The 13,648-nt window shown below is 44.4% G+C and overlaps 1 protein-coding gene across 28 annotated transcripts in view; it reads right to left on the bottom strand.

Moving 5' to 3' along the window:
- Map2k5 (mitogen-activated protein kinase kinase 5) overlaps positions 1 to 13,648 on the bottom strand; it is a 222,029-nt gene extending 208,381 nt beyond the window's left edge. For 27 of the 28 annotated variants that reach the window (XM_060384939.1, XM_060384937.1, XM_060384938.1 and 24 more), the window contains exons 1-2: positions 13,514 to 13,648; positions 8,209 to 8,257 (exon numbers count right to left, since the gene is read on the bottom strand). In XM_060384939.1, the coding sequence (XP_060240922.1) occupies positions 8,209 to 8,257; positions 13,514 to 13,648 (184 nt within the window). The remainder of the gene's footprint in view (positions 1 to 8,208; positions 8,258 to 13,513) is intronic. The other variant, XM_060384948.1, reaches the window with a different exon arrangement.

Below are 13,648 nucleotides of genomic sequence, written 5' to 3'. Positions count from 1 at the left end.
AGAATCATAACAGGCCATATGTTGTACACGATTTTTATTCAAAGTGACGTGCAATCTGAAAGCGAAGCCTAGAGGAGGCATATAAAGGCCCGAGAGGGAGCAGCACCTCAGGTAGGAGTGGTCAGAACGGCCCAGTGTGTAAACAGCAGACACTAGGGTGCTCACAGCACCCACTGCAATGACAGGAGCTCAGAAAGGCATTCACAAAGAGTCACAGAAAGTAAAGGCAATATATTATGTGTCATTTTTAACACTTAAGGTGGGAGTTGAATAGAACTACAATAACAGCAGGAAAGAAATGGGAACATAGTTGTGAAGGTGAGAAAGACATCAGGAGGAAACTACCAGAAGAGGTGTCAAGTTTACAGTGGTTCTCAGGGATGGAGTCCACTGATGTAGGCAGGATGACAGGCCATGGTTTCTGTGGTCACCCTTCAGATGCATGAGCTATCACCTAGCTCCTTGCCTTCCTCCAATGTTCCAGTGCTCCCCTGTTTCTGTTTCCTTTTTCTTCTCGAAAAATAAAGTGCCTGCTATGTGGCAGGTGTTCCACCTGGGCAGAGGGATGATGATGGTGAAAAGAAAAACCAAGCAGAGCCCAAGACCTTTGATGCACACAGGCCGAATGAAGATGGTCACGTACACAGATCATATTGGGGAAAGAGCACCGTGGGAAGAGAGAACAAATGACACAAAAAGACAAGAGTGAGAGCGGCTAGAGCAGAGTGCAGAGAGGGGAGAGGAAGAGTCCAGAGAAGAGCTGAGAATGGGTCAGGGTAGGGACAGGAGCATCTGAAGGAGCTACCTTCCGCTGGCTCCTGAGAGAGGAAAGCCCCCAGAGCTCTCTGATCATTACGTTCATCTTCTAGAAGGATCATCCTGGCTGCTGGGTGGACAAAAGGTTGGGGCGGGGACCTAGGAGGCTACTGTCCTGCTCCAGTTGGGGATGATGGTAACCTAACAAGCTACAGATGTTCTCAGTTTTGTCACTGTCTCCCCACCTTAAGCCCAAGCTGGCTCAACTCATGGCTCAGGCAACCCTGACAATGCCCTAGTGAACTGCTGGGACACAGTGCACACCACTAGGCCTAGTCAAGCTGAGGTCTTGAGAACAGACTACACGTTGGCTCTATATAAAGACAGGTTCATCGGGTTTGTCCCTCAAATTTTCTCAAATTTGCATAATTAACGTTTACATGTTCAATATTCTTCAGTGTACTTTTACTGTGACTATAATCTATCTACTGTTCTCACTTGACCATCTCTGCTACCTGGACACCTCCTCCAGATACCATTCCAACACTCAGCTACAGCTGTTTTCTATACTCTGAAATCTTACAACTTAAAAAAAAAAGTTTCCCTTCAACAGCACATAGTATGCCCAATTTAAAATAAGACATGATATGTTTACTCAAAGGTTCCTAGGTAAGGAGGTTGAAGAGATGGCTCAGCAGTTTAGAGGACTTGTTGCTCCTGCACAGATCCAGGTTCAGTTCCCAGCACCCACACGGAGGCTCACAGCCACCTGATGCCCTCTTCCAGGCTCATGAGCACCAGGTACACATGTGATACATATAATACACCCATGTAGGAAAATTAAAAAGAAAAAGATTCCCATCTAGATCACAAGATAAACATGCCCGAACTCTTAAAACAACTCAGAATATTCATCCACTGAGAAATGGATACAAAACCATCAGAGTTAGGAAGGGGGCTTAGTGGGTAAGAACACTTGCTACTACCCTTCTAGAGGAGCAAAGTTCAGTTCCCAGCATCCACAAGGGGCTGATCATAACTGCCTATAACTCCACTCCCATCTGATGTCCTCTTCTGGCCTCTGTGGGCACTATACTCAAATGCATATACACATAAATAACATTTTTCAAAAATTAAAAATAGTTGGGGCTGTATAAAGACACAAACATTTACCTTCTAACCATGTTTTCTGAGTCACATTCTGATACACATTTTGACAAGGATGAAGACACACAATGGCTACAGTCCTAAATACATGATCCTGGCATCATAGGAAAGTGAAAACACACGGCATGTCTGCTCACAAGGCAGCATTTGTCTCGATGGACTTCAAGCTCATCTTTCAAGCTGCCCATGAGACTTCCCTGTCCCTCAACATCAGGCTAACAGTTACTAGTCTCAAGAAAAATATAGAGAACGACGTCTACGTAATGGACATGCACAGGAGATGCATCTGCAGGCACGGAGGATGTGTGTCACCTGGTGTGTTGGAGCGCTCCTTAATCTGCTAATGAGACTGAGAGGCTCAGCAGGGACCCTGGGCCTCCATAAGTGCCAGGCTTCACTGCATCCGTTAGGCCACACATGCAACATACACGATTTTTTATGGTTATGGAATTTAGTCTCATCTCAGAAATGTTCTCATATCAGGAAAAAGACAGATTATTCAATAAATGGCAAGAAGTCAACTACCTACCCATGTGAAAAATAAAGCTACACCCATCTGACTTTCACCGACATATACTTAAGCTATGAAGGTACAAGAGTAAAATAAAATCTTAAACTGGGAAATAAAAATACTCATGCTTTTTATTTAAAAAGCTGATCATACACACAAATATACGTACTTAATAAATAACATTTATGTGCAACAATCCATTAAAGCAGAATGAAAAAACAATGCAGGTAAATATTTTCAGCACCCTGGAATGTGGAAGGCCTTCTTAAGCATGCAAATTCAGAAGAAATTATGGTAAGTTTGCCCACATAAAACTTTAGCCTTCAGTACGGAAAAGGGAGATGATAAAATGTACAAAACAAGCTGAAAAGAATAACAAGCTGAACAAAATGCTTGTAAACACAATGGACCAATGTTCTTACTTTAGAAAGCTCTGAAATCAAGTAGAAAAAGGCAACCTAAAAGAAGCATGGGCAAAGGTGAGGAAAAATAGTTCATAAACATTAAATACAAATGTAAAGAAACCTAAGTCATTCTAAAAACTACATAAAGAGAAAGGCAGTATATTTTCCACCTGTTGTATTACCCTTGAGAGGAAATGTGCTAACTCAGGAGGAGGGGAGTGGCGAGAACGGGCTTTTCCAGCATGTTGTGGATGAATTCCATCTATGGAGAGCATATATACAGCCACTGCATTTCCACAGAGGGCTCTCCTCAGTACAGTGACTCCAGGCGCCTAGGAACCCATCCCACACACCAACCTCCTCAATATGGAAAGATCTAAATCTTGACTGCTGACTTTCACATTTGTTCTGGTTTTACAAAAGCTGGAGGTGCCAAATGGTGATGGCCCCAGGCCTTTAATCTCAACAGAGGCAAGCAGATCTTTGTGAGTTCAAGGCCAGCCTGCTCTACAAAGTGAGTTCCAGGACGGCCAGAGAAACCCTGTCTTGGAAGCAAAGGCTGAGACTCATAGCGAAACTTTGGGCAGACTGCATGGAATCTTACAAAAGAAGGGGGAGATAGAAAGACCTAGAGGGAACAGGAACTCCACAAGGAGACCAACAGAGCCAAAAACACTGGCCCTGGGAGCCCTGAAGAGACTGATACCCCAACCAAGGGCCATGTATGGAAAGGACTTAAAACCCTGGCTCAGATGTAGCCCATAGACTCAATATCCAGGCAGGGTCTCCAGTAAGGGGAACAGGGACTATCTCTGACATGAACTCTGGTGGCTCTCTGGTCACCTCCCTCTGAGGGGGAAAGCCTTGCCAGGCCATAGAGGAAGACAATGCAGCCAGTCCTGAGGAGACCTGATAGTCTAGGGTCAGATAGAAGGGGAGGAGGACATCCCCTATGGGATGGACTAATAAGAATGGGGCATGGGAGGAGAAGAGGGAGAGTAGGATTGGGAGGAGACAAGGGAGGGGGCCACAGCCAGGATACAAACTGAATAAATTATAATAAATGATGATAATAATAATAACACAGTTTAAAAAAAAAAGAAAAGCAGGGGGAAAATGCTAGGGGCTGGAGGGATGGCTCAGCCATTAGAAGCGCTGGCTCTTCACCAGGGGTCCTAAATCCAATTCCCAGCACTCACATGGTAACTTACAACTGCTTCTAATGGAATCTGATGCCTTTTTCTGGCGTACAGATATACATGCAGCCAAAATCCTCAAATACATAAACTACATAAATAAAAATGCTGGTAAAAATTTAAATGTCCATCTAGTAGATTAAATAATTTAAGCAACAGCAAAGACTGAAGTTGGTCTGTGCACACTAATGCTGGAAAGATATCTAATACATACTGGTAAGTGAGGGCAGGGAAGACAGCAGCACTGTATGTAAGGAACTCAAGAAATTACTAACAGTAAGTTAGAACATGCTTTGTTTCTAAGCTACTCAAAATTTGTAGTGATATACCATTACATAAAAACAAAACAAACAAACAAAAACCACTAGGTATTAATAAGTACTTCTGGACTAGCAAGTTGGCTCAGTGGGTTACAACACTTGCCACAGAGCTTGAGGACCTGAATTTGATCAGGGTTCCACCCTGGATCCAACATGATCCAACATGGTGGAAGGAGAGAACTGATTCCTACAAGTTATCCTTTGCCCTCTACATGTGTGACATGGCCTATGTATGAACATGTACACATACACAAAAGAATGAAAAAAGTAAATTAACTAAATGTTCATTTGTGCTCTAGTTATGTGGGAGAAGAACCCATATGGGTATTAACAGAAAAGAGGCTTTGGACCACCAGGCCTCATGGTGAATGTGGCCCATAGGGCCCTCCCTCCTTTCCCACGTAGCCCTAACTCCCTTGGAAATAGCAGGCCAGAGAGTGAAACCAGAGAGAACACAGCAACTGTAGAACCTCGGCCCTCTCAGGACAGTATGTGTGGGAATCTGAATTGGGGCCCAACTTGTCCATCATAACCAAATACATCCAAGGCCCAGCATATAGCACAGATACTCCCAAAGCAGACAGTATCCCTTTAGCTGTACTTCATGTGCATTTCATAATTTCCACTTGACTATGGTCACAGGGCACACTGACTTCCTCAACAAGCATATCCCCAACTCTAGAGCTAATGCTGAGAAGTTGCTAAAGAAAGTGGCCAGCACTGCAAGAGGGAAAGGTAACTGGACACAGTTAGTCCGTCCACTCTGAGAACAATGCATGGAAAAACAAGCCCTAGAAGAGCTGGCACCAGGCAATCTGTCACATCAGCTACATTTCCATCCCTCATTCTCTCAACTCTTTTTCCCTACATTTAGGAAAAGTGACAGCTTTGAGCTCTGTGCTGTCTCTTGCTGCTCCGTAATTATCACACCATCTCTCCAATGTGAGGAGTCAGCATTGGGTACATGCTGCAGTGTTAAGTGGTCCTTTCAAGAAGTTTTATTTATTTCAGGACTACTCATCCACAAACCACCAAAATGCCTTAGACTTCCCAGAAAACTGCCCTACAAATTAAACCTTAACTATTTCTTGCATATCAGTTCCACTTAGTGTTTCAGATTTTTGGATCAGACAATCAAGCTACTCAAAAACAGTCATGAGAAAAGCCATGATAATCTGGCCACAAACAACCAATGGCTGTCATTTTTGTCTTGGGTGTATATTTTGTTGTTGTTGTTGTTTACATAAAGCTGTTTCAAAGTTGGATGTTGAGACAAATGTCTACAGTCCTAGCACGTGGTGTGAAGTGGGGATGTGCAAAGGAGAAATAGCAGAAGGGGGGAGAAGCTTGACAGGGTCAATAGGTGAGCAAAATTGGTCTGCACACAACCAGACATAGAATTCCTATCCTGGCCGGAGAACACAGAAGACCATGACATCAAGAACATTTCTTCTCTGTTTATACTTCAGGGATGTCCATGCACTTACAAAGACTGTGTGTTTGAGTCTGGGCTCTGCCTCTTCCTAGCAATCAGTTAGCAATCATTTCACGTCTGTAGTGCCAGTTTCCTCAAAGGTCTAATCTTCCTACTTTGCAGAGTCACTGCAGAGATTACTAAGCCTCAGCAACTGTCTTTGGAAAGAATCTAGTCCATTGGCTGGCTCAGAGAAAGCCATTAGTGACAGTTAAACAATTAGTACTATTATTAGTAATGCAAACCTTGGAAGCTGGTGGAGCAGGCTCAAGCCTAGGAGTGGAAAGTACAAAGTTAGGCCTGTATGTGTAAGCCTAATAACCTGAGTTTGATCCCAGAACCCACTATGGAAGGACAGAAGTGACTACTGAAATTTATCCTCTGATACCCACAAGTGCCTAAGTGGGGCGTGGGGGCACATAAGTACACACACACATGCACACAGGGAGAGAAAGAGTGAAGTAAAAGCAAACTCCTTTTTGTTGTGCTTATGCAAAGCCAGAATACACTTCAACTGGGGTGACTGAGAGCAGCCCAGCACAGCGGAGAAAACACACCCTAGAACCCACTCCGAGCAAGCTGCTCAGTGTTCAGAGATGGCCTTCCTTGGGCTGCACAGCAACAACGGTCTTTCAGCATCTCGTGAGGCTGACAGGACATGAGCTGGCTCATGTGACAGCAGTGTGAGCACCAAACGCTCACTTTGGGACTATTCCAGAAGCCCCAACCCTGTAGCTACCGAAAGAAGTCTAAATAGAGCTTGTGTGTGTGTGTGTGTGTGTGTGTGTGTGTGTACCTAGTACACACACAACACATATATTCCTCAACAGCATAGAGAGCTGTAATTAACAGGCCTACTCACTGCAGCTTTTAAAAGCAAGCTCTGATTACTGAACACTATTCCAGCTACAGGGACATACATAAAGTGAAAAATGGGCTTATTTGTTCCAATCCCCAGGACCCATGTCCACTTCCCAGGGCAGAAGGCACTGCCCTGGGTCCTCTGTAGATCCTGTTCCCAGTACATATGAGGTGGATAAGGAGGGCTCCAGTTATGATGGAATGGGATTATTCCATATACAGCAATTGTCCATTTAGCAATCAATCCTGGTCTCTTCCGGGTACTACTTCGTACTTCAAAACATGGACCCGTTCTTATTAACTGGTGCACTCCACAGGAGCATTTTGCTTATAGTTATTTTTCACTACCGTGCACACTTCATTTCAATAAGGGCACCTAATGTTTCTGTAGGAGAGCTTCCAAGAGCAATCTGCTGAGTTAAAAGTGCTGCATAGCTTACCTGCTACTAAGTATGGCCGAACTGTCCTGGCCCTGTACTGTCATGTAGAAAAAAAATACTACCATTATTTCCATGTTGGAAAGCGGTACACATTTTCATGTGTGCTTGTTATGTATGATGTATATATACATGTGCATGTGAGCATGCACGGGCATGTTCCCATGTTTGAGTGTGTGTGTACACCTGTATGGAGGTCAGTCCCCAGCCTCAACTACTGGTCTTCATATCTTGCCTGAGACAGGATCTTTTTTTGTTGCTTGCTGGCTCCATCAGGCTAGCTGGTCCCAGTGCCTGGATTCTGTCTGTATCTCCGACCGTGCCACAGGAGCACTGTGTGCAGATGTGTGCTGCTACACGCAGCTTTTGCACAGGCTCAGGTGACTGGGACTCTGGTTCTCACAATGGCACAATGAATACTTCATCCACTGAGCAATCTCCTCAGCCCATGGCCCCATTTTCAAAAAGGGGCAAAACCACAATTCCAAACCTTGACCTTACCCTTCTCAACACCTGAGGCCTTATATGCTTCTACATTAGCACCAAGACTTCTCCTGCAAAGACCTGGCCTTTGTCAAAACCAGCTTTCTAGCATGCCCCACCCCTGTCCACAAAAGCCAGTTCAAGGGGAGGAGAAGGATTCACGACAGAGTGGCCATCTTCCAGCAGGGTAGACAAACTGAAACAGAACCATCCCACACGCTGCTCAGGAGAGCTTTTCTCTGCTGCTGTGTCCTACAGTACTAAAGGATTAAAACCTCTTCCTAATGATCGTCGGTCTACAGGTAGTTTACACATTCATTTTGCCCTGCTCTACTACAACGATGAGAAGAGCAGATAAAGGTCATCGTGGTAATTAAAGCTATATTGTAGAGATATGCACACCCAAGATATGATTAAATAAGAAAATATTACTCAGTTCAGTATCATTAAACTTGCATTAATTTATAAATATTTAAATGTACCATATGATGATCATTAATAATCTGGTTTTGTCAGTTTTGAAAGTAATGCAACCCATAAAGCATGTGAACTATCACTGCAGAAAGAAAGGATCAGGAAAGTGCACAAGCCAGACTCACATTCAAACGCTGTCGTCGTCGCTTCAGGCAGAACCTGGCCTATCACGTCCTAAACAAAGAGAGAATAAAGACACAATTAGCCATCTTCTTTATTGCCAGCATACGGCAAGTCCAAGAGGAAACAGGGGAACCTGGGAAGGATTTTTGAAACGCTGGCAAAACTACAGAAACATGAGCTTACAATCACACTTAGCCCAGAAACTTAAATCTCTATTCCAAGGAGGAAAAGGGTTAAAAAACCTTCATATTGTATTAAAGACAATGTGTTATTCAGCTCAACAGTGCGCATCACTACACTATTACACACACACACACACACACACACACACACACACGTTTCTCATACTGGAGACAGGGGCAAGGGGGAAGTTGTTTAGGTTTATGCTGTTATTATTAGATGTACAACTGTAAAAATACTTAACCATTCTGAGCCTCATTCTGATTATTTTCCAAAATGGATCCAATGATGTTGAAAGGGTAATGTGAAAACTCAACAATGTAATAAACATAAGCTTGAGACCTAAGACATTGTAGACATTCAATACATGTAGTTTGTGGTCTGAAGCCCACACAGTGCCTTGCTCTCATAGGGATAGTTCTGCAAACAAATCTCTATGATGATATGCAACTAAGGGTAATAAGACAGTTCCCATCAGCCTTTGCTCCTAAGCAGTGGAAACATATTAAATGTCGCTGGGATACAAGCTAATTTTTTTTTTTTTTGGGGGGGAGACCCTAGAAGGTATATATAATCTGTTATCAGTAGGTAAATGAGTTTCTAAAGTTAAAAAACTAGTCTTCGGGGGCACCTGAATGGAAGAGACACAGAACACCTGTGTGGTGGGGAAGGAGGGTCTCCACCATGTTCAATCCCATAGCAAGCCTTGCAGACCTCACTTCTCCCCAGGAGCCCTGCTAAGATGGCCCTCCTAGGCCGAGGCTGTGCCAGAGCTGGCACCATGCAGCCAGCTGACAAAGGAGGCTGGCAGTGTTTCTCAGCAGGGCACCCACAGCCCTTCCAAAGCAGGGCACTTAGCAGAGAGGAGACTGCAACTTCCTTCTGAAGGCAATTCTTTAGGAGTGCTTGCTGCAGTGCCAATTTGCATAATCATCTTGGCACTTCTTTTTCCTTTTTTTTTCTAAAAACAAATCTGTGCATAAAAAATTGATGCACAGGGTTACTACCCTGAGTAATCCTTATTCATCAGTAAAAAAGAAGAAACAAAATTTGAGGATTAGGAAATTCTCTCTACACAGTCACAGGGAGAAGCGTTTCTTAACAGAAAGCTGGCTCTGCACTGACCACAGTATACAGGCAATCCAGAGGAAAGGATGGAAGCACAAACTTAGCCAAGTGCCAGGACTGTGTCTCCAGCCTTCTATTGGCCATTTCTAAGAAAGGTACATCTAACGGTTTTATGTACATTTCCAATTTACTTTAAGAGCTTAGTTTGTACTTGTTTCCAAGGAAGTTTCTGCTGTCTTCGAAAATGTAATGCTTTCTCTCACTGAAGAAGTTTTCAAAAGAAACTTAAATTGACACATCTTGATGGTGACCGCTGCTCGCTTCCCTCCTCTCAATAACTCAAATATCTAACAGAAGAAAAATAAGGTTGTCTCTACAGCATGCCAGGAGCTTTGTAGGGAAGCGCAGGTTAAGACTTGGCTCTTGACTTCAGGAAAACTAAAATCTGGTCTCTGAGGTATGACTGGTCAACTGGCAGCATTTCTAGTAACAAGAAAATGTTAATAGCAGTGTTCACTGTGGTTGTCAATGGTGGCTGTCAACTGGACAGGACCCACCATCACTGACGAGACAAACCTCTGAGCATATCTGTAAGGGATTTTCTATACTGTGTCAACTGAGGTGGAAGGCAAATCCCTTAAACATGGATGACACCATTCCATGGGCTAAGCAGCACCCATAATTCTCTGCTTCCTGACTGCAGGGTTCCATGGACATGGGCTGAGCAGCATCCATCTCACTTTGCTTTCTGACTGCAGAGGCAACGTGACCAGCTGTCTCCTGCTCAACCCTCAAACTACGGGTGAAAATAAAACCCTTCTTTCATAAGTCGCTTTTGTTAGGAATCTTGTCACAACAACAAGTAACTAACACTCAGAAGGAAGAATCACAGGTTCAGTTTGGAAAGAAATGTCACAAATTAGGAACAAGCAGAAGTGGGACCTCAGGATACGATTCAAAGAAAAAGAGAAGGCTGACTATCCCTTGCCCCACACTAATAAATCCAACCCTTTACACAACTCCTATAACTGGAGACTGTCTCCAGGAGACGAGGAAAAAGGAAGCTGAGGAAAACAGAGACCCTAGTGTCACTGCCCTTGGTTTTGGCACCTTCATATGCACTTAGCTCCTGGAGATACAGACCAGAGGCAAGCCCAGAGGGGACAAGATGAGTGACCTGTACAGGGTCCCAGCCATTTGGAGAAGTAGCAACTGAACTCTTCAACTCTGACTAGGGTCTCAGACACTCAATCCCTCTGACCCAGTGACTGTAACCTGCTCTGGCTTCTGTGTCAGGTTTTGCCAAAAACTAGCTCCCCGGCTGCGCAAGGCCCCTCCCCTTACAGGGTAGGATACACTTCCTCATCTGAAAACAGGGACGTGTGAAAAAGCACTCAGGTCAGACAAAAGGACCATCCAAGTTTCACATGGCCTTAAAGCTCTCGGTTCCAAGCCAGAGATGCTGATTTCTTTGAGGTTTTGTCTTTTCTTGATGGAAGAGATGAAGCGACGTGGGGAGAGCAGATGACAAGGACCTTGCCATGAGACAGCACCAGGACAGAACCAGGTTCTAAGTTTTTTACTGGCTCTTCATGACAAATGTGCTCCAGATGCTCTTATGAGTGAAATGTCCTGACATGCAGCTCTGAGCCCTAGTAGTCGGGCCACCAGAGCCATGCCTCCTGTAGGCCACAAGCTGGGAATCTCCTGGGGGTACTCCGGAAGTAGAGGGCCAGGTCTTGTCAACATTTATAGAGCACTTTCTATGTGTTTAATTTTCACAAGTCTTGACACAGGTATTGCTAATTAGAAATCAGAAAACTGAGCTGGAAAGATAATGACTCACCTGAACTCAGGACCCAATGCTCACCCAGCATTCAAGAAGTAGAGACAGGAGGATGAGGGGTTCTAGGTGACTCTTAATAAAAAAGTAACTTGAGCTCAGACTGAGCAGAATGACTCTCTGCCTCAAAAAAGAAGCCAGTGATCTGCACAGATCACTGTACATATCTGGGTTTTTTTAAGATATATTTTCACTTGTTATATATACATGTGAATAAAAACAGTAATTGTGGATACACACATGCCATGGCCACGAGTGGAAGTCAGAAGACAACTTTCAGGAGTTGGTTCTACTATGGGTTCCCTGGACTAAACTCAGGCTTCAGGTTCACACAGCAAGCTTTACCCAGAGAGCCATCTCGATGGCTTATCCTATCCTCCTGTTTTGGGCTCCATCGATAAACAAATCTCTGGGTTCCGTGAAGCAACAGAAACAGCTCTCTCTCTCTCCTCCACAAGTTTACCTTCTAGAAGAACAGACAGGCAAATAATCCTGACTTGAATGCATGCTGGACCCTAGGAGCTACACAGAATATCAATGTGGCCACCTGGCCAACATTAACACAGGGAAAGTGAGGCGTGGTGTGGAAGGATGGGTGAAAGTTGGCCACACAAAGAAAAAGGCAAAGTGGAGGCACAGCCTGGTAGAACTCCCAGTGACTACACACCAGGGACACAGGGTGCTCATAAGGGTGTGGCAAGAGAGGACACAGGTGCCAGGCCACTCAAGAGGAGACAGTGATGAGGACTGTGTGGGCTTTCGAGGAAAGGAGAGCATCCGCATGCATGTTGTGAAGGACACCAATGGAGGGAGGGGGCATTCAGTGTCAAAGACTGGAGGCTGCTAGATCACTACTCTTGGTCTAGGAATTTGAAAGCCTGCTTGGCCTGGGTGGTCACTGACATCTACCTTTCAAAATGAAATTATAAATACCACATTTTTTTTAGCAACTCAAAAGAGTAAAAGGAGTTTTCCCCTTTCCAAAAAACAATGCCACCCAGTCTCCTCTTAGAACTGGTGAAGCCTGTTAGAACATTGTTCCCAACACACCCAAATCTGTCACTGAGTTACTCCGCACATAAAGACAATACACTGCACGTGCTAATATCAAATCACTAGGAAGATGTACACGGGCTGCGGTATGGGGAAACAATAGTAAACAAAAGTTAGTACGTTTGGGGCCAGGGAGGTGGCTCAGCTGGCAGGCACGAGGACCTGAGACTGATCCCCAGACCCATGAAAAAAAGCAAGTTGGTAGGGGCTTGAGAGATGGCCCAGGCACGGTGATATGTATGCCTGTAATCCAGCCCTGGGGACGCTGAAACACGTAGGTCCCCAGGACTTGCTACCAGCCAACCCTGTCTCAAAACACAAGGTGGACAGCACCTGAGCATAGTCTCCACATGCATGCACACACATCTACACACACATACAAACACATATTAAGTAAGAAAGCTACAGTTTTGGCACTGACTCTCTACCTCAGTCTTGGGAAGGTTTTTTTTTCTTTTTTTACTTTTTACTCTCTACTCACTACATATACACATAATACTGTATAATATATACGTTATATGGACTCAAGAGCCCATCTACATTAACCTTCATAATTTTGTGTGAAATATATTCTGAGTTTCTCAAGGCAATGCAATGTTGATGCTAAAATGCACGTTTTCCCTCAACAGGCAACGTCTCTGAAACTGGGCTGTTTTTTTTTCCAGAGTGGTGTGCTGTAGTTTTAATAGGAAGCATTTTTTTTTCTTATTGATAGTTAAGTTTATGTCTTTCAATCAACGACATTTAAGGTTTGCTTAATCACTGTAAATTAAGATTGCCCTGGTTTCCCTCTCCCAGCAGGTCACAAGTTCAGGGAACTCACAGTGACAGGGCTAGAATGCGGGCAGGGATACTTCCCAAATACTTGAGAGAGAGACAGACAGAGAAAATTTAAAATTCTGCTTTTTCTTCTATCCCTGTTGTTTGCACTGGTGTGTAAGTCCCAGTCCGGACTGTGAGCTTCCTGAGAGAAGGGGTTCACTCCCATACATCTACTTCTCCGGGGCCCTGCTCACTGACCAGTTTTCAGTGAATGCAATTAATCGATGCTGTGGTTGAAACAAGTAAACTCAGGCCAGCTCAGGCCACCAGCGGTCAAGATGCTGCCTATCCAGGTCCTGAAGCTCCAACACCGGGATCTGGCCACTAAAATTACCACTCACCAGCACATCCCTGAAGAGTAACTGAGGCCCGGAGTGCACGGTCCAGTCCACTGCGCCACTATTTGGAATCTTGATCCGAATCACCAGCACCTGGTTCTCCATGGCACGGAAGGGACCAAGGGCCAGCCACAGCAT

This window comes from Meriones unguiculatus, chromosome 6 (genome assembly GCF_030254825.1).
Source record: "Meriones unguiculatus strain TT.TT164.6M chromosome 6, Bangor_MerUng_6.1, whole genome shotgun sequence".
Classification (NCBI taxonomy): Eukaryota; Metazoa; Chordata; class Mammalia; order Rodentia; family Muridae; genus Meriones; species Meriones unguiculatus.
Note: the sequence above shows the minus strand (reverse complement) of the source record. Positions and strands in the feature narration are given on the sequence as shown.